This window comes from Emys orbicularis, chromosome 24, assembly GCF_028017835.1.
Source record: "Emys orbicularis isolate rEmyOrb1 chromosome 24, rEmyOrb1.hap1, whole genome shotgun sequence".
Taxonomy (NCBI): domain Eukaryota; kingdom Metazoa; phylum Chordata; order Testudines; family Emydidae; genus Emys; species Emys orbicularis.
The window spans coordinates 16,435,446-16,460,533 of NC_088706.1; the positions used below are offsets into that span (position 1 = coordinate 16,435,446).

General features: G+C 46.6%; 2 protein-coding genes and 1 non-coding gene across 3 annotated transcripts in view; 1 reads left to right on the plus strand and 2 right to left on the minus strand.

Moving 5' to 3' along the window:
• CPAMD8 (C3 and PZP like alpha-2-macroglobulin domain containing 8) overlaps positions 1 to 20,191 on the plus strand; it is a 103,243-nt gene extending 83,052 nt beyond the window's left edge. The window contains exons 40-43 of the mRNA XM_065422397.1: positions 544 to 756; positions 2,528 to 2,602; positions 12,102 to 12,276; positions 20,023 to 20,191. Coding sequence (XP_065278469.1) covers positions 544 to 756; positions 2,528 to 2,602; positions 12,102 to 12,276; positions 20,023 to 20,191 — 632 coding nt within the window. The remainder of the gene's footprint in view (positions 1 to 543; positions 757 to 2,527; positions 2,603 to 12,101; positions 12,277 to 20,022) is intronic.
• On the minus strand, positions 16,289 to 21,271 carry F2RL3 (F2R like thrombin or trypsin receptor 3). The gene is made up of 2 exons (XM_065422409.1): positions 21,152 to 21,271; positions 16,289 to 19,758 (listed from the first exon to the last, which is right to left on the minus strand). Exons 1-2 carry the CDS (start codon positions 21,240 to 21,242, stop codon positions 18,680 to 18,682), a joined length of 1,170 nt encoding a protein of 389 aa, XP_065278481.1. The 5' UTR covers positions 21,243 to 21,271; the 3' UTR covers positions 16,289 to 18,679.
• Positions 21,272 to 23,296: 2,025 nt separating this feature from the next.
• Positions 23,297 to 23,370, minus strand: TRNAI-AAU (transfer RNA isoleucine (anticodon AAU)). The gene has a single exon. It is a non-coding gene; the product is annotated as a tRNA-Ile (tRNA).
• Positions 23,371 to 25,088: the final 1,718 nt, after the last annotated feature.

Consider the following 25,088-nt stretch of genomic DNA (forward strand, 5'->3'; position numbering starts at 1 on the left):
ATTATGGAATAATCTCCTAATGAGGGAAGTTTCCTCCCGATCTCTGTCAGTTATTGGTTGGCTTATGCACTGAAAATGAAGCCTTATGTCCCTTATAATTTTCTTAATCTTTTATCTTAATTGTGGATGCTACTATTATTCATTCATACAAATGTTGTGATTTTTTTATCCTAAGTTCTTGACCTCAATAACAACTTGTGGCAGAGAGTTCCACAAGTTAATTATGTAGAAAGAGTAGTTTCATGTGTCTGCCATGACAATAACTTCTTCCAAGACTACCTATTTCTTTCTGTCCCATGTGATGCACAAATTGGTGTGTGTGGGGGAGAGCTGTACCATAAACAGACTTGAAGTATTACAGTCATTGCTGCTATTCCAGAGCGGCTGGTCTATTCCCACAGCTTCAGTAAATTCATAAACTCCTGTTGAGAAGCTGCAGGGAATTTTTATAAAGAAAAAAAAAAACATGTCTAGGAAGCACAAGAAAAAAACAATAAAAATATCCTCTTTCCTTTGCTTCTGATGTTCCTGCTTGCATTTCAGGTTTTGTTCACTCTGGGCCATGCAACAATGTTTTTGGCTGTTTAGAAGATGAGTATTTTGAGCAGTGCATGTGCTCCCGGGACTGTGGCTATGATGGGGAGCCAGTGTGTGGATCAGATGGGATGATTTATCAGAACCATTGCCAGATGGAGGTAGCATCCTGCAGGAATAATACAAGGATAGAGCAGATACCTATGTCTCAATGTTCTGCCTGTAAGTTCCATTCAGTTTCCTGTTCTGGTGTTACAAGTTAGCCAAGGCAGTCCACAACCTCTCCTGAACAAGGTCTGCTGATTAAATTGTGTCTGATGTGGACAAGTGGAGGATTTGAACTCCATCTCCAAAAGTGAAAAGGTAGCTCCCTGTCCTACACATGAGCTGGTCCTTGCATTCGGTAGAGTTGCCAGTTTCCTGCTGTGCTGAAATGGTCACAGTTGGGTTTGCATATCTCAAGGACGAAAGGACCAGTCAAAAAGAACCTCAAGGAATTTCAGTGGCTCCATTTATATTCATCCACAGTGATGTCTCCAGATACAAATGAGCCCTGTGAGAGATCTCTGAAAGATTTCGCATGTGCTTTCATCAGGTGCAGTGTGGCAATTTGACGAACTGTGCTGGATCATGGGTAGGGCACTGTGAAAATCATGGTTTCATGGACTGCATAGAAATCCCAAAATTAGTCCAATACTGTGATTTGTTCTCCAACAGTGAGGAAGCAGAGATGGGTACCCCTGCTTCTACCTCCCCACTGAGGCTACAGCTGCTCATGGGGCATTAGCGGGCCAGTCCCATGCCAGAGGCAGGCAGTGAAGTGGTGGGTGTGATGGGCAGGTGGGTGTCCTCAACAATGGACAGGGTGATGTACGCCACCTGGATGAGCAGAGAAAGCCAACTGTGTGTAGATGGCACCATGTGGTTGAATCTGGTCCGGCCCAGTCCTGCCTGGGCAAAGGATCAGGGCTTGGCTCGCTTCACCCTCAGCGCCAGCTGCCAACCGCTGCTTCCTGTATGGCCAGCGGGGAGAGTGGGTCAGCACTGACAACATGGCAATTAGGAGCCCTGGCCTGGCCCACTTCACCGTGGCCCCTGCAGGCCTGGAGGAGAGACATAGGGTTACTAACCCTTCAGGATTGTCCTGGAGTCTCCAGGAATTAAAGATTAATCTTTAATTACAGATTATGTATTGTGATGAAACCTCCTGGAATATATCCAATCAGAGTTGGCAACCCTAGGGAGACACCACTGTGCCAGCTGGCTAGGAGCTGAGGCGGATCCATCCCACCACCTTTCTCCCCTTGGTGGGGCAGGGCCCCCTCACACCATGGCAACCCCCCCCCCCCCACACACACACATACACCGACCTGCCTGTGTTCTAAGTGGTGGCAGTGCTGAATACTGTGCTGGTTACAGTGTGGGGATTGATTCCAGTCTCCGCTCCTTTCCAGATGGCACTGAGGTGTCTCCCCAAGGGCTGTGAGGGCCACAGTAGGGCAGAGAGGAAGCAGCAGGGGTGACCTGGGCCAGAGCTGAGGACAGAATGAGCCAGGCTCCAATCCCTGCCCCGGGCTGGGCTGGCACCATGTGGTTCATCTGCACATGCTGAGCTGGCTCTCACTCCACACCCTTGTTCCTCACCTTGGTTGTTGGTGAGACATCCTGTTGTCCCCTCTACACTCCATAGGTTAGGGCTGGCCCGCTAACCGCCCACAAGCAGCCACAGCCTCAGAGAGGAAGCAGAAAAGGAAATTCCCACTGCCAACTCTCCCTCTGTTGGAAAATCACAACAGTTCAGGGTGGGGGTGGGGACTTGGCAGCCATGCATATTCTGTGAAATTTGAACATTTACCCAGGACACTGCCATCAACTAAAAAAAAAAAAAAAAAAAAAATCCAGAACTTTCTCCATCCTTAATCATGGGGAACTGAAACATTTTCTAGTGGTTCTGTAACCAACATTGTGGCAATTGTATCATTTCCTTCTACAGCCAAGAATTTGCCAGAAGAAAGAGAAACACATTTCCATGGAATTGAGCAGCCTAGCATTCAACAAACTCCTGCAGGTATTGTCTTGTCTTTAGATTGATCTAAGACCCTTTTTCTTCGATAAGGTTAAAGCTGATCACTAAGAATAAGTGACTCAAGTACTTTTTTTGCATTTTGCAAAAAAATGCAAAAACTAGGTAGAAAATCTGAAAGTTAGAAAAAGTGAGAAGGTAGGAGAATTTAAGCCAAATGAATCCACAAATGCAAGCCTAGCTCTTCTTGTCCCGTTTTGAAAAAATGAACATGTGCTGCCTCCAGTGCACATGGGATCCTGAGATTTAGTGGCAGCTAGTTATGTATGGAGAGGGGCAGGTGAACGCCAAACCCTGGGATATGGGGAGCTTGTATTCAGCAGCTGTCATAGCATCTCATTAGCAGTGTTAAACTGAAAACTTCCCATTTGAGATCAGACTGGTGTAGTTTGTCCTAGCAAATGAGTCAGGGGGACTTGGTGCCAGCTGGACCATTTGCAGGAACCCTGGAGATTGCAGCTGAATCAAGTTTATCCTTAACTATTCTGTTAAACTTTTCAGATGGCTGCTCTGATCCTGTTATTAAAGCCTCTGTCTGGGGTAAATGGCCTTAATAAGTGCAAGATGAAGGGGAGTGGGAAGGAGCTGCCACTTTACTGGGTTTGAATGAATTGAGGAAGCTGGCTGCTCTTTTCAGTTGGTGCTTTTATTTATGGGAATTTTTTCCCCCAAGATTCGTATGTCAAACTTGCTCATGAGTTACAATAAATCTTGTGAGGAAGCATTGGAGGTGGGTCAATAGAGTAGTTGTTTCACACCGTTTCTAGTAAATAAACTGGATGGGATTTTTCCTGGCTGCTTTCCACTCAACAATTCTTCCTTGGGCTCAAACTCTCCCAACAAATCAGCAAAACAAATAGTTTCTGTAGAGTGAGAAGTAAATGAACAGAAGCTGTGTCCCCCTCCATCTTCCATGTTCTCCTGGCACTGATGCTCAGACCAGCATATATCCAGCCCCCTCATGTTCCCTGCCCTTCCCCTGCTCAGCAAAAGCTACTGGGCAGCTTTTCAAGATATATAAACATGGTGGATATTCTGTTTTGAGTGTTCCCACAGGTGACCTCACCTAGGGAGTTGCAAACTGATCTAGTCAGTGTGTGTCATGCTCACACTCACTCTTTCTGGATTTTGATAGTGCATAAATCAATTGATTCTCCATAAGAGTAAGTGAGATAGATGCTTGTTTTTTTCTAAGCTGTGTAAATCTGGTCTGCTCTGTATCTTTCTTCCAATTGCATCTGAATCCTTTAAAACATTCACACAAGGAAAAACCACTGAAACATATTCTATTTAATGGCAAAAAAACCCAACTATGTTAATGCAGAGTTAAGGTTCCTTGATGGTATATTATCGCCTTGCAGAATACTGAGTTGAGCAAAATTCAGACTTCTGAAAACCAAGAAATGCCCCAATATGCCCCATTAACACACATACCTTTATTCTGATAACCCCACAGTTGCTGAAAGGTATAAGCTCTTCATCACCTTTCACAGCCCATTTACTCTCACCCACAGGACACCATCTATTAAAGGACAAAAAAAGGCGGGGGGGGGGGGACATAGCCCCGGCTACCTACCTTTTTTTGGTCCCTTGGAGCTGGCAGTAGCCAATGGGAATTATTTGCACTCCATGTGCAGTCAGTGTGTTAGTCATACCTACTGGTGGAGGCAGTGGTTGGGTCTCCTTGGTTTATTTATTTGGCATATTCAAGTCAATCAAGCCAAGCCACAGTGTTCTTATCAGCAATATTAAAGGCACGAAGATCTCTAGGAAGTTGAGTCATTTTGCAGTCCTCAACAATGTGTGTCATGGTTTGTGGCTGCCCACATTGACACAGTGAACTGTCTTGAAAACGCCACCAAAATTCTGCTGCAGCACAAATTCAATTTCTGGTACAAAACTGGTTCAGAATCATTGTCTGGAATTCGTTTGATCGGTTGACCGAGAGTTGTGGTAATCCTTGAATTCTGTCTGCTCGTTGGATCATCCGTTTCTCCAGTCCGCAGACAAGCTGCAACTGGTTACTTACGGGAGATGCGTCATGAATGCTAATCCATTGTCCCCCGTCCTGTTGGTAAAGGTGTGTCTGTGATATGAGGACATGTGTGGATTACTTTGAGGCATGTAACAGAGCTGTGATTATGATATGACGAGATATATGTTTTGGACTCTGATGCATGTGAGCAAAGGGAAGAGCTGCATGTGTATCTTCATTTCACTGCAGAATTGTGTATGTTATATAATTAGCAGGGGAAGGGGTTTTATTACAAAGAGTATTGTCAGTAGTGAGCTGGGGTATGAGAGCATTCTAAGCATTTGTTATCTGCATGAACTCCAGGTAATATGAGTGTAGTTGGTGTCAGGGGGTCCTTCCTCGCTCCCAGTCTTTGGGGCACTTCGGCGGCGGGTCCCGGAGCGAGTGAAGGACCCGCCGCAGAATTGCCGCCGAAGACCCAGAGCGCGGAAGGACTCCCCCGCCGCCGAATTGCCACCAAGGGCGGCAAAATGCTGCCCCCCCAAATCCTGGTGCCCTAGGCAACCTCCTAGGTCGCCTAAATGGAAGCACCAGCCCTGCCTGTGGCTGAGAATGAATAGGTTGTAAAAGGAGATGAAGAGCTTGTACATTTCAGCAACTGTTGGGTTATTAGAGTAAAGGTATATATGTCTACGGGGCAAATTGGTGCAATGCTGAAAGAGGGCAGAGTTAAGGTTGCATGGGCCTCATGCCTCACTCACCTGAGCCACCAACCTCTCTCCTCTGCCCTGCCACCCATCTGCATTTATTCTCCCTCCCCTCACTGCATGGGCAACCTTAACTGTGTGTTCCCTGGTTTTCAGAAGTTTGAGTTTTGCTCAACTCAGCATTCTACAAGGCAACAACATATCACCAAGCAATCTTAACTCTGTGTTAATTTAGTTGTTTGCTGCTGGATTTTGTAGTTATTTTTAACAGGAAAATATATGTCATTGATAGGAGTTAGTAATCATTTAGGTAGTTGTACCATCATACCAAGCCAGCCAGTCACCCCACACACGTACACATCAGCAGGACCCCACCTGCTCTGCTTTGGCCCACCTCCCCAGCCCTGCCACTAACCCATTCCCCTCCAACCTAGTCCCCTCCCCACTACTGTACCCAGGCCTCCCAGTGTAAGCAGGGAACACATCTTCTTGAAGTCCTCATTCCCTGGTATGCAAACATTTCTGTTGCTGATATTTCCCCCCTCCAATAACCCAACTTGCATGCATTGCCTGTAGTAAAGGACAATTACAGCTACTGTAGAATGGTGTTCCTGGTCATGTGTCAAAATGGGTGTGTGTGTGTGTGTGGGGAGTTTGTGACAAGGCCAGTGAGACAAATCACAGACAGGATATATGTTCCAAAATACTGACTTTTTATATTTGAGAAAGAGATCCTCTGAGCTCTATCCAATAGATGTACCCTCTCTCCAAGAACAGTGAGGTGTCAGCGCTTGTAATGTTTATATGCCAGATAGTACATTTTCCAGTCAGCCATGAACCCTCCAATTTCCTGATTAATGTTCTTCCAGCACCTAATAATAGCTTTCATATCATCACTGTAGCAATTATTCAGACACTTAACCAAATCAGAGAAAACTATCACAGCTCCTGGACATACTTCTGTGATGTGGTCCAAATCTGCTCTCATACATTGTACATCAGAAATAAGTCCCAGATCATTTCTGCCTGAGTGAGTCATCACAACGTCAGGTAAATCATCACCTTTTAAGTCACTGCTGCAGAGTGCGAAAAATATTATGCCAGTGCAGGCATCCACTCAAATCAGCCTGTAGTTAGCAGTCCCCATGTCATGGTGTACTCCTTGCTGTCCCAAAAATGTCTGTAACCTTGTGATCTAGGAATTGCCCAGAATCCACACATTGGCAACGCTAGCCCTGCACATGTTGTTTTCCCCCCCCCTTAGCTATCAAGGTACCTGAACTGTCAGTTCCAATCCTCTGTGCTGTTTGTCTGTGGAAACATCACATTAATCTGCCCTGAGATCAGGTACTAGCCACTTGCCTCCACCCTGGCCTTCCCCCTGTGGGGCTAATAAAATATCAGTTTTTCAAACAGCCAGTCTAAGGCTTGCCTATCATCCAGATCCATAGTGGGGCAAGAATGTGGGGTTAACAGGTGCCCCTGTTCCTATTGCCCCCCAGTTTCCCTGCCACTCACCCCCACATCTCCTTTCAGACCCCTCATCCTCATGCCTCACTCACCTGAGCCATCAACCTCTCTCCTCTGCCCTGCCACCCATCTGCATTTATTCCCCTTCCCCTCACTGCAGCCCCAAACCCTTATCCCCCTATTCCCCTACTTCTCTGTCCCCTAATACTCCTCCCCTCCCAGGAAGCATTCACATGTCTGATTTTTTTCTTCTTCTCCTGAATACTTTGATTACATTCATCCCAAAATAAAACTGCCACCCATGAATCACACATTGCAGCGACTTCTGGCCACTCAGTCCAAAATTCCTTTTCTCTTGGGGAGAGAATGGGGCGCTTGTGATTCACGTATCCTCAGTTGTGTTATTGGAAGGGTTAGTGCAGAGCCACCAGTCTCAACGAGGTCTGTGACTCATCAAGTCAATAGTACCTCTCAGTTTAACAGTGCAAGGCAGCAGAAGGAAACCATTTTTGGGGATACCTGTAACTCAGGAGCCCCTTTGTCAAATGACTCCAAATTTGGATCACTAATGTTACCCCATGCCACAGTGAGACACACCAAATTTCAAAGCAATCCGAGTAATCATTTGGATTTTAGAGCACTTACAAGAGTTGAGATTTAAAACATCGGATGGTGGGAAACCCTCTAGCTGTTTTTCTGCATTGGTGTATGCAGACTGTAAAAAATGTATATTTTCTTAAATACCATTCTCAATTTGGGTCCCCCAGACAGGGCCGGCTCCAGGGTTTTTGCTGCCCCAAGCGGCAAAAAAAAAAAAGCCACGATCGTGATCTGCAGCGGCAATTCGGCGGGAGGTCCTTCGCTCCGGCTGGGAGTGAGGGACCGTCTGCCGAATTGCCGCCGAATAGTTGGACGTGCCGCCCCTCTCTGGAGTGGCCGCCCCAAGCACCTGCTTGGCAAGCTGGTGCCTGGAGCCAGCCCTGCCCCCAGAGTTCTAGTGAGTGCCTTGCTTTACCTTGGGTAAAACCTGATGGATTTTGATCCACATCACAGCAATAGTTTGGCCACTAGCTCAGAGGCAGTGCTAGCTCATTGGGGTCCTAAGCAGGAATATTTTTGGGACCCCTCACCACAACACATAATAAAAAGCGAATAGGAGGCCCCCTTGAGCTGCTTGGGGCCCTAAGAAATTGCTTAGTTTGCTTATGCCTAGTGCTGGCTGTGTTCTAACTCTCCACAAAAAAATCCAACTAGAAACTTTTTTGAAAAACGGCTATATTTTGGGTACTTATATCTCTGCAACTCCTAGATCTAATGACTCTTAGTTTGGGTCACTAGTCATACTCTGCACCCTCCTGAGACAAACCAATTCTAAAAGGATCTGACTAAGCATGTTGATTTTAGAGGTCTTAGAAAGGTTGACCTTTAAACAAAAGTTATGACACAACCTTAAGTATAGTGGCATTGCTGCGTCACTATACTATTGACAAAGGAACTGCTGGCCATATGGTCTATAGACTAAGGCAAAAGAGGTGAAATTCACAGATGACCTGGTCTCAGTTATGCCAGGTGTCTTATTTATTTGAATGTCTAAAATGTGCACCCCTCTGCTCACCATAGGCACAGGTACATTAAAAACACAAACAATTGTGTCTGACGGTGTCACAGGATCTCCAGGTGCCTCGGTCATTCCAGTAAGAAGCAGGAAGCTCCTGGAAAGCAGATGCTTCTCTGCATTGAGCTGTCATGGCAGAGTGAATGTTTTAAAATAAAACAAGCTAAATCCTGCTTCAGGAAAAGCAAATAGCATGTGACTCTAAATAATCCTCTGGGCTCATCCTAGGTCAACCAACCAACCAACCACGCATTAAATGACTCAAAGTTCAATAAGTGAATGAATCCCTCCTTACCCCCCCACGTCCCATTTGGGCTCATTGGTTTGTTAGTGATGAAGCATGTGATTGGTTTAAGTCGGCTCAGGTGCTGTGGGGCTCTAGTGCAAGTTCAGATGATCCGTGTCTAAATCTGTGATTTCCTAAAGGGATTTAAAACTCCAGGAGCCAAATCAAGTTTCAGGTGGGTAGGGAAGAATGGACTCAGTCCAGACTTAATCACCAGGAAGTGCCATTTTATTGTAGAACTTTGTGGTGTTTATATTGTCTGCAGTCCTTGTGCATTTGCTGTATCACTTGTGCAGGCTCCATTTGGTCCTGAGTGATAATTTCACTGTTAGCGTTTGGCTGTGTTACCCCAGCGATAGAAATAGTGTGACCCAATTCCCTGTCAGCTCATTTGCTGGGGAATTTGGAAATGTACTTGGGCTCACTGTGGCAAAGTTACTCACAGGCATACAGTCCCATTCACATCAGTGGAATTCCTGGTGTGGGTAACAGCTGCTTACATGAGTAGGATCATCCCCTCAATAAACCCATCAGCTGCACTACCCCAGCAAATGTGTGGTCTTGAGAAGCCAGAGAATGAGTTCCTGTGCATCACCAGATCCTGTCTTGTGTAGTAACTGTCCCAAGCCATGGAGCTGATGCTAGTGATGCGATAGGACTGGGGTTGTTATTCTGCTATGTTTTAGAAAAGAAATGTGTTTGCAGACTGGCACGTATGAATAGATGGATTATCTCTGCCTCACAGATATTTTCTCTTATGTTGGAGAGAATTGCAGGAATTGTCTAGGGTAGGCATTAGGGAACGGCATTCACACTTGAATCACCTTACTTCCCTCAGGGAACTGCTGACAAATTCGACAATAGGAAGAAAATCTAAATGAACAGCATGGATCCAACAAGACCCCCCTAACCTTCCATGCTCCGTTAGTGTGTCCTGTCCCTCAGCTCCCTGCCATATACTCTTTTATTTAAAATGTAATCTCTTTGGGGCAGGGTCCTTGTTGCAAACCTGGCTGTAAGTACCTAGCATCCATTTCTGGCTGACTGGCTTTTCTACGTTGCTTGTCACATTGATGTAAAGTAAGTAACAAGGGTAGTCCTGTGAGTCCCAGGGATACCCTGCCTCTGCGGCTCTGACCCTCCTTCTGCTGGAGCTGGGCTATCTGGGGCTGCTTCCAAAGCCCACTGATGCCGCGATAAAACCTCCCAGCCCCAGGTGCTGAAGACACTGCCTCCCAGCCAGCCCCAGAGTTCAGGAATGAACTCTACTCCCCATGGAGCCACACCATGACACCAGCTGGCTGGAACATTCTTTGTAGGAGCACTAACTGGTTAGGATTGATTGGGTTGGCCAGGAGCCATTTTTTACTTTCATCCCATCAGTGTGCAGTAAACATTGGCTGAGGCACAAACATTTGGAGATGGGGGAGCAGTTTGTGTGTAACAGGAAACATTGGCCTTTCATTTTTGCTTTGAATTGAATGTTGCATTCCTAGGAGGAGTGAGTACTGTGATCTTAATTCCATCTCTGGTGGACAGTACTCATCTATTCATAGAACGATCTCATGATCTGGCAGGTTCTCCTATGGAGGAGGCCAAGAAAGAGTGAGCATGGAGACTGATTCTCCTTTCAGGGAAGTGGTCCCTTGCCTTTGGGCTGAGCATGCTGCTGGGAGGGTGTGGAAGGTGGTAGGAAAAGGCCTTCAGGATTGTTATTTCTGGAGTACAAACATTTTTCAAAGGCCTTGGAGAGGGTTCCTGTTAAATAAAACAAAATATTATGTTGGGACTTTCCCTCCCTGCAGCAAGTGGAATAAAGTGAGCAGTTTGCTTGGGCTTGGATTGGAGTAGTCACATGAGTGAAGCCAATAGGGAGGCTAAGCAACTCGGTCCAGACTGCAGCAGAAAGGAGCAGCTCTGAATATAAGGACAGGTTATATCCTGGGGTGTTTTCAGCTGTCTGCCTCAGCAGTGCTCTTACCCTCTGGACACCTTGCAGGTCACCCAAATTAGATAATGATAGCCTGCTCTGTAAGGGAAACGTGCCGAGTGAGTGACCTTTCCCAAACGAGAGTCTGATATCTAGGATAGGGTAGAGGGAACATCCCAATCCTATTCCTGAAGGCTCCATCCCTTTCTTATCCTTTGGTAGCTCTTATGTAGCTTGTCAGTCAGCTGAAATGGAGAGTCTTGCCCCAGCTACACATGCCCCACTCCAGCTAGTTACTAGGTCAGTGGGACGGTCCTGAGGGAGGTAGGGGCTCCAGCAGCACTACCTGCTATGATCAATCCAAAATCTGTGATCTGATTGGTTTATGGATCTGGATTGCTTGTCAGCCAATCTCCCTTGGAACTTGGACAAAGTGTATTGCTCTAACACTGACTATAAGATGACTTAGTACTTGTTTTTATTAGTAATGATACTTAAAACTGTAACTTTCATCTGATAATCTTACACAGCTGGGTCAGTATTCTTCTCCACATTTTACCAGTGCAGAAACTGAGGCACAGAGAGGGGAAGTGACTTGCTCAGAATTGCACGGGTAGTCAGTAGGAGAGCTGGCTACAGAGCCATGGGACCCTGAGTCCCATTCCTTGGTCCTAACCAATAGATCAGGCCATATCTCTACTTAATTTATAATAGTTTTCAGAAGATAAAACTCCCTGATTCAGCCATTGAAGCTTCTGCTGCCGCCCCATACATGTGGGAAGGTGCTGGGTCAAATCCCATTATTGAATTGTGTGGGGATTGCGTCTTTCTCCTCCCCTTTTCCCTATGATGGAGCGGTATCTTCAGTCCGGAGGCCTGGGAACTACAGGGAGCAGAGATGTACCTGAAACAGGAACTTTCAACTTTAAAAAAATTTGTAATTAAGTAACTTGAAATGAACTTCTTTAAACAAACACCTGCTTCTTTCTGCAGGACCTGCCTGCCCTCACAGAATGAGCACCCCACACACAATGTGTGTATGCCATCTCATCCTCACCCCACCCCAGCCTACACACAGCCAACAATAAACACAAATAGCCTTAGTGTTTTTTTTAAATTAAAAAGCTCTTTTTCCAAGGTTTCTTTCTTATTTTCCCCAATATCCAAATCTCAAAGGAGGAAATATAGAAAATCCTAATGCAGTGCAGCTCTGCTGTTTGTAGTCTGGGATTGAACCATTTAATGGCCTGTGTGCCGTAACATAGGCCCAGATGTGTGCAGGGCTGTCAGCATACACTTTACCCCTCTGCTGGTGAGAGAGATGAGGTGTTCGGCTCCCCTGACTGACCAACATGCCTCCTCTCGTGTCTTACCCCACTCCCCCCAGTATCCATCATATCCTGCTGAGAAGCAGAAGAGCTGTCTGTGGCAGGCTCCCTTTGGCTAAGGCATATCCTGCAAGAGTGTCAGTCTGAGGCTCTTCTTATTTCCTTCCAACCAGAGGAAGGCCCTGCGCTCCAGTCAGACCTGTCCTACTACTCTTATGAGTACGACCCTTATGCTTCTGAAGCTGACATCTTTGAGGTTGCAGCAGAGCTGGCAGCAGAGCTGACAACAGCAAGCAGCACGTTGAGAGACGTGGACAAGATTCAGGAAGTGGTGACTACAGTAGAATGGTGAGAGAGAGATGTGAGGGGGAGGTTCTGGTTTTTTTTAATCAAGTTCTGATATCGTATAACATGACACTGGGTCTAGAGTGAGTGTAAATAATACAGAAGGGGCATACTGATAATCACTCTGCTAATTGCCTTGGCCGAGGACCAGCTGCAGGTCAGGCTAGTGTTGGGATGGCAGCTGGGACCTGCATGCCTGGAACTGTCAGTTCCTAACATAAATTGTAAATTCAAAAGGACTTTTTAAGCTTGTCCCTGCCTGGCCCCACCTCTGCTGCAGAGAGACATGAGTTGGAAATGACTTCTCTTCATTATATTCTCTCTTCAACAGAAATAAATAATTTAAAATAAAAAGAAGAGGCTCAGAATCAACTCCTGTACGAGTTTGTTCCTACAGATGACCTGCTGCAGAACAGAAACCAAATGACGACTACTTCCTGATACCCTCAGAATTGTAGGCTTTGCCTCCTCATGGGGGGCAGGAGCTCCAACGGGGTGCTCAGCATTATTTTTCTATCAATTTTCCTGCCTTTTGTGCATCCTCTTAGGAGTTATTTCAAGGATGGGAGATCAATGTGCTGCCCCAGTGTAGGCAAGGAGAACAGGCTGGAATTCAAACCCTTAGACCACTTCAAAGTATGTTACAAGGATCCTGCAACACCATTTCCGAGCTACACTGAGTCCAGACCTCTGTGTTCAGCTGAGTTGCTGTTTGAGGAGAGATGGCTGAGGAGTTTTCTTTAAAAATAATAAGAGCAGTGTATTTTAGCTCAGTATGCCACAGCAAAGGTTTAACACCCCCAGCCCACCACCCCCCTACCGCCCACTGCACCAGCAGCATGTTGCCCTGCAGAAAGGAAAGTTCATTGTTCATCAGACTTGACAGGGGGTGCATTCTCCAAAAGAAGTGAAATCATCTGTGAACTCCACAGGAGTTAAAAGCCTAACAGTCCAGGACATGGCTGCAGACTCTGCCTGGGAAGAATGCCCACAATAGAGGTGATTAGGGTCAAGTGGCTGAACTCCATTCATGCTGGAATAAGTACTGCCAAATGCAGCCTGCAGCTTCCTAGCCTTTGCCCTCTGGTTACTCTCTCCTCATAACTTCAGCATGAAAATAAAAGAGACCTGTGGCCATGGTGTTCTCAGTGCTTGCCTGATTTCACCAGCCATTTCTACTCTTCTTCCACCAGGACCCCAGTGCAATGGGTGTTCTTGATGTAGATTTCTGTGCACAGTCTGTATGGCCCTTGGGCTGCTGGGCAGGTGCAAACCCCTCCTCTTTGTCACAGAGTTCTGGCTCCTGTCTTATCAACTGCCCTAAGCAATGACAGCTGGGGTCTAAGCAATGCATTTTGCAGTGAAATGAAGAGCAAAAGCTGTCTGTTTCCGAAGTGCAGGAGCAGAGACATTTTGGGTCTCTCTTCCTGCTTTGGAGGAGTTTTGTACATCTACCTGTTGCAGAATAGTCTTAGTGTTTCCTCTCCCTGCTTCTATCCTCCCCGCGGCACAAAGTGGGGTGTCAATCCACATGGAGAGTGTTTGTTCATGAAAGGAAACAAGAAAAAGCCCAATTCAGTTCACTTTTAGGGCTTGTGTACAGAGGGAAATTGGCCAGAATGGCTACTGTGAAATAGCTCCCTTTGTGGACACTCTGTTCCAGAATAATTTGGGCACTTTGTGAGTGCACTGATTATTCCAGAATAAAGTGATTTTATTTTGGAATAGTGTCCATGCAGGGAGCTATTCCATAAAAGCTATTCTGGCCAATTTCCCCATGAGTTCCATTTTTCAAGTACTGGTTCCAGCCAGACTGCTGAGCAAGAGAAAGATTCCTTAGCTGTGGTGGCTCCTAAGTTTCCAGTGTCAGTCTTTTAGGCTGGGGTTGAGTAGTTGCTTCAGCCTTCCCAAATATATGTGACATGGTGGAAAACCTGAGCTCACAGCTCAGTTCCTGAAATGCCCATAAATTCCAGATTATCTCTGCTGGCTAGTTTCAAATCACTCCTTCCCCTGCTGATCTGAACTCTTCTCTCAGGATCCTAATGTGGCCTGCCTGTGTGCATGTCCTGCTTCTCGGTAGAGATTTTGCTGTGTCTTTTTAATGTGTGTGAATGGACCACATCCTAACTCTGCCCCACAGCACAGCGGAAGCGCCAGCTGCTCTATTCCTGCCTAGCAGGTAAACAAATGCCTTCAAACTAAATTCCATCTCTGTGCTGGCACTGCCTGCAGCAAGCAATTGTCCTGGCAAGCACTGACTATTGTGTACACATGGCAGCATAAGTCAATATTTATTCCCTGGGTAAATAACAGGCCTAGTGCAAGCTACAGTGAGAGGCATTTTTTTCTTTTAAAAACATCAGGACTTCACAATACAACCCTGCTGTTTGCTGGCACCAGCCTCAGCACTCAGTAAGGCCTGAAGGCTTGAAGAGTGAGACATGAACTGTCACCTTAATAACATGGCTGTGATCCAGCTTCTTGGCCCTCCAGTCCTTGTGCTTGGGCAAGGCTCCATGTGACTGGGGCCAGGCTCCTTGGCCTCCTGTAGCTGGGAGCTCTGATCCTCATGCCTAGCTCCAAGGTCCCCAGCTTCCCTCTCTCTCCCCTTGCTTCCTGACTTGTTGGTGTCATTGTCTCATAAGATTAACAGTGTTCTATGGGGTTTTTTTTGTTTTAGTTGATTAATTATAATTATATGCTGATTAATCCCACCCACATGATGTGCTGCCCCTGCTGGGCACCTTCTTTGGGCAGGCAGAGCTGGTGTGACCCCAGCACACAAGAGGGTAGCGATGGATGAATTCTCCCAAGCTTTGGCCAAGTACAGAGCCAGCTCCCATCACTTCCCTGGCTCTCTGTTAACTGTAAAGTAGCAGTTTAGTATTCAAAAAAGCCTCTCCGCTATTACCCACAGCAGGAGGGTAGGGTCTGCTGGCACTGCCCTTACCCACTGCCCATTACTACTTTGCCCATCACTAGAGGGGCTCTGGGTGTGGCCAATACCCTGACCCTCATCCGGCAGGAAAGTGAACATTATCTCAGTTTTATCACTGGAGGAACAAGCACAAAGGGGTTGGGACTCCCTGAAAGTCTGTGGCAGAGCTGGGATTAAAATTCAGGTCTCTTGCTTGCAAATTCCCTGCTGTAACTACAAGCCAATGCTGCTTCCTGTATTCCAATTACTGTGCTAGGGTTCACCATTCCCTGGTACCCTTAAGGCTAGAGAGCTCTTCTAGGTTAGCAGAGACCCTAGGCATCATCTCCTGGCCAGAACACTTCTTGTGTCCTTGGCACCTGCCATCCATTTGCTTTTCCACCCCAAGGGTAGAACTTCCTTTGTTCCTAAGAACATGCTGGCAACGCTGTAGTCTGTCTCCCCCACAGCCAACTTCTTGCTGCAGTTAAACAGACTGCTTATTTAAGGAACCAAGGAAAGAAACATACAAATACAGACAAGCAGCTGCTACTTCTCCCCTTCCTCCCCCACTCCCCCAGCAATGATAAGGCAGGAAGGCCTTATACCTACAGGTAGGTTCTGCTGGGAGTAATTTTATGCGTTGGAGTCCATGTTTGCCCCAGTTGAGGACCCAACTATTGTGCACACTTGCATTCTCTCTTTCCCAGACTCACTGTCCCCATTTTCTATTATCATAATTCTCTTATCAAGGCAAATTAAATTCTTGTCTTTCCCTCCCTCATCAAAGAGCTGGTTCTTTCAAAGTACATGTTCCATCTGGGAATATGTCCCCTGTAAGCCACTGGGCCCAGGGTGGGGGCTTCACACTCTAGGTCATTCACAGGCTTATACCCAGTGTCGACGCTGTGGCTTCTCAGTCACACACCTGTCTCTGAGAGGGCTAAGAGGACAGAGCACTGAGGGTCCACCCCATCTGCATTGTCAGGATCAACTCCTCAATGCTATTTGGGGGAGAAGAGAGAGATTTTTAGCCCAGGAAAAAAAAACAGGGTGTGGTGGCTGAGAATGAAAGAGGGCAGACAAGCAGTGGCGTTTCCTTTGGGCTTTGGGATTTTTGCCAATTTGGAACCATTTCTCTCGCATGCTTAGAGACAGTCTTCTCCTTTCCTCTGACAATGATTCAACATGAAGGGGAGAGAAACTCCAGTGAGTCTGTGAGATACAGAAGCGCCTGTTTATACCAAGGTACTTTGCTAATTAGACTTGATAGCTCTCTCTAGTTATCGATGATTTTGCTTGTAATCCCTCCAATGAAATTAGTATTTATATCTGTAACTGTACATGAATATTATCAGGAGCAATCATTACCATGGTATTTATTTTAAAGCAAAAGTTCTTTTGTTCTTTCTTGTCCACACATTCCTCCTTTCCCCCTTCTTGATCAGCCTCAATAGACAACAAATAGAAAAAGATTCAACCAACTTAAAAATTGAGTTGAAAACAACAGCACTTGCTTTGCTGACATTGATTCTTTAATGCACAATAATTTGGGTTTCATTATTGTGAGTAGATTGTCAATTTAGAAATACATCTCTGTCAATTTAATGTTAAAAAAAACCCTTCTGCTCAGTTTTTGTTTTCTCATGTGTGCTATTTCTGGTGGAGTGATGATAGCCCTGGTTCTTGGCCTAACTCCATCATATCTCTCCTGCGTTCAGCAGCTGGTATTTTCTCAGCATTCAGAGTATTGCACCTATAGGAAATAGGCTCTAGTTTTTCACCAAGAATATTTAAAAAACCCCACAAAACCCAGCTTTGTGATCATTTTTGTTTTCTTCGCACAAATGTTAGTATGAGTCCAGAAAAGGGGTTGTTTTAGACACTGATGAATATTTTATTAAAAACTGATTTCTAAAACAATTCTGTCTTCCTCTCCTCTCTACTAACATCTGCCTCGTAATACTACAGGGGGAGCATACTGCAGGGCTGTGGCTCTAAGCTTTCTCTAAGCTACCAGGTATACTGTTGCACAGCACTGAGAGGGCAACAGTAATACACATATCAGCAGAATCAAAGTATTCAACAGTTCTAAGCAGTTTCTGGTGTCCCATCCATTTCTGCTTCATTGTTTGCCAGGAGGTGCCTTCAATTTTGTTTTGAGGGATACAGTGGCTGTAACTTGTCACATTTGCAACACATTCCTGAATCCAGCTGCAGGCATGGTCAGCTATTTTAGTGGGTGTGGTGGGGAGGTTGGGTCTCAACAGAGGTTACACAAAAGAAGTGTGGGATTCCAGTGTAGGAGTTTTCAATACTTCATTAATATCCTGTCTTGAAGAGACATGAAAATCCTTTTTCCTGGGCACAAGCTGGGCTCCCTTCATAACATACTAAAGAGAGGCAGTTCGCTTCAAAGAAATAACAAGTGCTGAACAGCAGAGCATTTTGCGTAAAGGGAATGGGTGGATATTGTTTGTACATTTCTTACCAGCAATGGGCTGAAGATTTGCAAAGTGAGAAGCACCTTATTAGAGAAGCTGACAGTTCACCTCATTCACATAGAATAATTAGCATCAAGCAATGCATCTCATGTGAGGATCTCACTGCGTTTTACAAGCATTAATGAATTTAGCCTTAGTATCCTCTCCATTTTACAGCTAGGGATACTGAGGTGCAAGGAGAGTAAATTACTTATTTGAGGGCACAGAGCATATCAGTGGAAGAGAGAGAGGATGGAATAAAATCCAGGAGTCCTGACTCCCACTTTCTCTCTTGCTCTATAAACTCTTAGTTCTGGCAAAACTCTCTACTTCCCCTAAACGTACTTATTTTTGCTGAAATAGGGATAAAGTTGACCTTGCTAGGAACAGGAGACTCTGGCATTTCCATGAATGAGGGTTTACCAAGTCAGGTAAGAAGATTCTAACTTTGCCTGCGTATGGACACATGCTGTGTGCAGAGCAACTACCTGACACGCCAGCCAAATGGTTCCGTGCACAAGATGTGTGGGCTTAGAGGCTGAGACTAGTGTGTGAGTGGCTTTAAGTTGCCTGCCCTCCCCCCCCGGTCAGTTTGCTCGGGCAGGTTTTAATACTGGGCAAATGCATTCCCAAGCTTCCACTTTTCCCTCAAATGCTCTAGGTTCCTTCCCCCAGCAATCTCTGCTATTATATATAGAGTCGACTATGCAGCCTGCCTATAGCACCCAGTGAGCATAGTAAGGGGGCAGAGCAGCCGTATGGGAAGTCATATGTGCTGTCCCTGTTACAGGTTAGTATGCATACAGTGGTCACCATCTCAATTTGGGCTCCAAGCCTCTTAGGACTTCGTAAGGCCCTGATGAATTCAGTCTTAAGAATCTGTCTCCTTCACCTCCCTGCCTGCATTAGCTTCCTACCTAGACTATACCTCAGAGCTCTAATCCGTGTCCGAACCTCAGCCCTGGAGCAAGCAGATGCGATGGGAGTGAGAGGTGCCAGCTCCTCACACCAGGGACTGTGAGTGGGAGCTCTTCTGAGGGAGAGTCTCTTTAGAGGTTTTCAGCGATGTGATGGTTTGCTTGCTGCGGCTGAAAATTCTCCGCCTCACCTTGTCTCTGAAGTCCTCAGAGACATAGTAGTAGACGAAGGGGTCAACACAACTGTTGAAGCTGCTGAGGGCCAGGCTCACCATGTAGCTGATGTACAAGTCCCCATAGAGCTTGAAGCAGTTGCTGGAATAGTGGACAAGGAGAAGGATGTTGCTGGGTGTGTAGAACACCACGACTGTGAGCAGCACGAGGACAGTGAGCTTCATGGCATATGCGTACCTCTCTCCACTGCCCAGCAGGATCCACAGCACCGAGCAGTGGCTAAACAGCATCACCACTAAGGGGACAAGGAAGCCGCAGACGATCAAGCACACAAAGTAGTAGTAGTAGTACTCAGCCTCCTCATGCCTGGGGAGAACATCATGACACAGAGTGATGTTTGCCTTATCCAGGGGGTAGGACTGCTGCAAGAGGGTCAAGGGCAAGGTGAAGATGGCAGTGAGGAGCCAGACACTGAGGCAGGTGCAGGCGGCAAAGCCTGGGCTGCGGAAGGAGCGTGAGAAGAAAGGGTGCACTGCAGCCAGGTACCGGTCAACACTGATGCACATGAGCAGTAGCACGGAACAGTACATGTTCCCATAGAAGAAGGCAGTGGTGAGCCGGCACAGGCCCTCCCCAAAGGGCCAATGGTTCCCCAGGAAGTAATAGGAGATCTTAAAAGGTAGCACCAGCACCAGGAGCAGGTCAGCTGCAGCCAGGTTCATCAGGAAGATGGTAGAGGTCAGCTTCTCGATCCGAGTTGCTAGAACCCAAAGGGCTAGCCCATTGGCTGGCAGCCCCACCAGGAAGACAGCAGTGTAGAGGCAGGGGATGAGCCACACTGTGACTGCACTGCTCAGCTGAGAGCGGGAATCCTCATGGATGGACAGGTAGGTGACGTTGCCACGAGTCACCGTCTCTCCTGGGATGGCCCGGGGACACAGTGTGTTTGCCGATGTAATCACTTGCTCGTTGGTGCTGTTCTGGGAGTAATCTAGTGGTGCAAACATAGTCTGTTACTGTTCATGCAGGGCCCAGCATGCTTGCACTTTGCAGGCAGGGCTGGTGACAAGGTTCCTGCCCCAATGCCCCCAGGGGTTTGCATTCTAACAAGACAGTGTGCCCACCACAGAGTGCGGGGGCTGGGAAGCAGCATGGCTATTATTCATTGCAAATACTCCATTGGCTGGTTCTGTAATTAGCTAGAACCCCTTAGTAAAACAAAACAAACCCCAACTAGCAAGTCTCCCTATTTCAGGGCTGAACATGACGGTCTAAGGCTGAGAGAAGGTTCTGCTGAAGTTTGCCCAGCTACTTCACAGCAGGACAACCATGCTAATGCTAAGGTGAGCTCTGGGGTTGTGGGGAGGGAGTTTAGTATAATGAGTTCCAATCAGAAAAATTTAAGGTCTCTGGCTGTCATGTGACCTACCATAAGCAGAAAATGTAATTGGTGCACAAATTAACTAAACAGCAGAAGCAAAAGTGCAAAGGACAACCTCAAAAAGCAGATAAATGTATCTCATTCTGAGAAAGTTCTAGTGCCTTCCAGCAGCTCCTGTTCCTTCTCTCTAGAGCCCAGTTACTTTGATCAGCCATTGTCACAAGTCCAAGGACCCACACAATTCCTTGGACTCATGCTGTTTCTCACAGCTCATGATACTTCTGCACTGCCGCTCGTGTGTAGCTATTGGTTACCTGGGGACTGAGCACCACAGAGCACTGGGATCTGCCACTCAGGGGATACAGGTGACACAGATTGAGTCAGCCAGAAGTAACTCCATGGATGGCAAATTCCAGCAGTCCATATCGGGCTCTTTGGCAAAGGCAGAGATGTGTCTCTCCCAGTTGTTGATCTTTGATTTGTGCTTAGAATCCTGACCTCACCTCTGTGAAATCAAATCAGTTCCTAGTGGCAGCTGATGGTACTCTGTGCCACTGAACAGCTTTGGCTGGGGTCCAGTACTAGGTTGTGAGCTCCTTGCACTGAGGCTGATGTCCATACAGCGCGTGGCCTCTACAGAGCTATTCCTGAACCTATAGCACGAGCAGTACTGCTCCACATTAAACAGGGGGGGTCAGAACAAGAACAAGGGGCAGGAGCTGCTCCTCAGACAAGGCTCAAGCTCCACAACTGCCTTTTGGGTTTCTCCAGTTTCTCTTTTGTTCCCCCTCTGACTATAATTCCTCCCCACTTTTCCCTCCCTCAACAAACACCTTCAGTGTCTTCTCCTTCATTAGATTAGCACGTTTGCTCATCACTGCTGCTTTTGTCCTTTGCCTTCACAGAAAGTGCTTGCTTGGGAGCCACAGAAAGATGCCAGGGAGCAAAGGGAGTCCCCTTAATGAGCAGTAAGATTTTCACCCCGAGATGCCCACTCACTCACCATCATAGTCCGGACTTGCCAAACAGAGTCCCCAGAGGCTACACCACAGTACAAGCCTGTATGATAGAAATTCACACCAGGAGATCTCCATGCTGTGAAGGGAGCCTGTGAGGTGCTGCTCTGTTCAGAGCTGCCTGGGGAAGGCAGTATTAATAGCCCTGACTATTAATTTCCTGTTCCCGGCCCTTAACTCACGGAAACACTAGTCTGGGACTCCACTGACTTTTCCTGCAGAAAAAAGAACAAAGGATATTGAGAGCTGCCAAAACACTCCATCTGGGTCAGGCCATGTGACGGTTCTTGGGTTCCCAAGACTGAGAGTCACCTTGTTACCCCCTGCCACCAGCTTGTGCTTAGCTGGGTGTCAGTTCCTTAACACCACTTGTCTCTTAGCCACTCAAGCACACACTCCCCTGGGCTATGCCAGCCCTTACTTTGCCTTGCAGGTTAACAATAGGTCTACCTTTTGTCTAGCCCCTCATCCACTGAACACTACAGAGATACCAGTTCTGCTGTTTCTAAAGGAACTTGTAAAACTCAGCTCTGTACCAGCACTTTGGTTAACATTGCAGCATGGAGCTATATTTACTGTGAAAACAAGAATGTTTATTATCAAAGTCTAGAGATTCAGGCTATAGAGACTAAGGATATTGGAAACAAATGGTTACATTTAAAATAAAATCATAACACTTTCTAGAGAGTAAACCTAAGAAACAGGTTAACCTCTTGTCTAAAGAAGTTTTATCTCACCCAAAGTTTTCTTCTAGGTTGGCTGAGATCCCATTTCCATTAATGTAAACGTGCCGTATTTACCTCCTACCTGCAGGATGAGAGGAGGGCCTCTTCTTTGCCTTCTACATATCTCCCCCCCCCCCCCAAAGTTCATTGTCTTTGCAAACAGACAGGATAACTACACTTGGCTTGTTTTTTCTTGTGTGCTGCCTCCCGGTTGACGTCACATCTCTGTTGATTTGATACATAAATAGGCATTCATTGGGTTAGTTTACAATGCTTAACTTACATCCTGACAAAGAGACAGATGCATAAACATCTCTTGTGTGACAGAAGTATGTTTTATACTTTGGCTGGTGACTGATACCTTGATGCATATTTTCAGTATATATACACTTCTTACATTGTATGTGTACATATATTTTACAATGAAATTAATAACCAATGTGATCCTCCCCCTTTCATTGGAGACCTCACATGACATTCTTTGGTAAACTAGAATGTACAACCAGCCTCATGAGATTCCTGTAAGTGCCTTGCCAGATGGCATTAAGGGGTTCTTGGGTCACAGCCCATGTCTGTGTCCAATGGTTTGTCTCATTGTGCTGTGCGGTCTGAGCATAGAGTCATTTCTGATGTCAGCAAAAGGCTACAGACAGACTCATGGCTCTTGGTACTGCAGGGCCCTCTCTCATTGTCAAAGCTAAATCCTGGTTCAAATTACTCTAATTTGGGCCTGCTCCAGAATATTCCTGGAAGTGACAAGTATGGCCACCTCAGAGTCAGTTCAGAATATAAACCCATACAAACAGGATCCAATATCTCAACAGCCCCTGGAAGCTGCCTCCACCTCCCATCTTTTCTCCCAGGCCTGAAGAAAGAAGTTTACATTCATGGCACACTAGCCACCGGGCCTCGTCTCCTCTGGATTCATGACATTTCCTGGTGGCTCAGTGTCATCCAGCACACATAGGGCCCTGCTTCAGGTAACATTTTGAAATGCATGAGGGCTGTCCCAAGAGGCAGGGCCTCGCCCTGCTCACAAACCAGCCCAGGCTGAGTGGCCACCTGGAGTTTTATTGAGGCTGCAGCCTCATTTCAGGGCAGTTGATAGTTTTCGCATGTTCCACGTGAGACCAGCTCCCAGGCTGGTTAGCTGGCCCTGCTGTTTGTCGGGTCTGTACCTGCTCCGGGTTAAAGAAGGGATAGAATCATAGACCATCAGGGTTGGAAGGGACCTCAGGAGGTCATCTAGTCCGACCCCCTGCTCAAAGGGGAACCAATCACCAGACCCCTAAATGGCTCCCTCAAGGATTGAACTCACAACCCTGGGTTTAGCAGGCCAATGGTCAAGCCACTGAGTTATCTCTCCCCCAAAGAGCAGATGCCACCCTCTCCATCCAGCACACAGAGTGGCCAGCATAGGGCTTGAACCCATGACCTTGGTGTTATTAGCACCACGCTCTAACCAGCTGAGCTAGCCGGCCATTGGTCTCCCTGGCTCCTTTCCTGAGTTCACTGAAGCAAGTTATTGAAAAACTGTGTGTGAACCCAATGAGCTATTTTCATTTGAGTACGACAGCTCCAGCCCAAAGTGCTGTAAAATATAAACAGCCGCAGCATGATCTCGGAGTTTGATGGAGGCATCATGCTTCTGCTGATAATTGTCAGGAATGCTGAGCACAGCCCCACCAAAGAGGAAATGGTGTCTGTCTGACAAGGATTCACAGGATGGCTCTGTAGCTGGTGAGATAAAGCTGAATGTCAGTGACTCTCCCCTAGGAAGGAACTGTGCTTCCAGAGCCCGTTACTCAATAAACCTGCAGGGAGGCCTAAGAGCTCTTCCCTGCTAATGAATGGTCTGGAGGAACAAAAGGCTATTACTATCTATATGATAAAAATACTATGCGGGTGACCCATTTTACAACCATTTACAGTAGCATAAGGGCCCTTTGGGGATCTGCCAGAGCACGTGACCCTGTCATTTCCCACCAGATATTCCCCAAGCCCTGACCCTCCTCTGCTACTTAGGCCTTGAGCGCTTTCACTGTTCAATACTTTAAGCCCCCTCTGTGCTCTGCCAAGTCCTTACCCCACATCTATGGGGGAGTCCCCAACCCATCCCACATCTTTCAGATAAATGCAGATCATGTCCTGACTGCTGCAAAACAAATGGCAAAATCCCCGCTCAGACTGCTTTACCCTCCCGTGAGACGGACGACAGTAAAGCAGGAGGACAGCCCAACATTAGGTGACATTGTCTTAGGAGCAGCAGTGATGGTTGGAGGCTCTTGCCCCACCACAACGCTCTTGCTTGCCTGTCTCAGCAAGGACCTAAGCACAGGAGCCGCAGTCCTGGCAGTAGGAACTGTGAATTTGGTTTGGCAATATGACTGATGGCTCATTTCTTTCTGGTTCGCTTATGAATGGCCTCTTCTGTGAAGGTTGCAAATCCGAGCCTGGCTGCTGTTTGATGAGATTCCTCTATTTCAAGGAGAAAATTATCCTATTTCCTTTGCTTTTGCCATATTCCCACATCCTTGGGCTGAGCGTGTCCAGAGGTGGCGTTCCACTGGGCAGGGAAGATGCAATGTTAGATGTTTTGCTTTTGCGATTCTCCCAGGATTTATGAACCATTACAGAATGACTCATGTGACCACATATTTTCCATGCCTCAACCAGGATCCTTTTCACGCTCTGTATGCAAAAAATTAGACATAATCAGTTTGGATAGTGTGCAACTCACAGCCCTGCTTTCTATGGCCAGGTCTCTGGGGTGGAGAGGGAGAGGTTACTTATTGTTGTATCCTTTACTTTGCAGATACTGTGGGATTGTTACTGATTGTTTAGATGCAGACCAGATTGTTTGAACATTTTAGTGACAGAGGTTTCCAAGAGATGCTAATAAGCAGTGACAGTCGTGTGAGCCCTGCCTGTGGGGGGACAAAGCTGATTTTAAGGCAATTCATTGTGCAATTGATTATTTCCAGGTACAAAGAATACTGTTGCCCCAGAGATCCCAGCCTGTGGGGATACATGGGGAGAGCAGGCCAGGGATTGTAGAGCTATTGAAGAAAATTACGAAGGAGCTACCCCAGACTAAGATTTTCAAGGGTGTGGCAGATCTAATGCAGGAAAGAGAAGCCAAAAGGTTATTTCTCATCCCAAGACGCCCATTTCGCGTCTCTAGGGAATGTCAGTTTGA

Coding starts and splice junctions, on each gene's coding strand:
- F2RL3 (XM_065422409.1), bottom strand. CDS start 21,242: ATGGAGATCTCCTGGTGTGAATTTCTATCATACAGGCTTGTACTGTGG. Junction 19,759..21,151: donor GGCAAGTCCGGACTATGATG/GTGAGTGAGTGG, acceptor TTGCACCACTAG/ATTACTCCCAGAACAGCACC.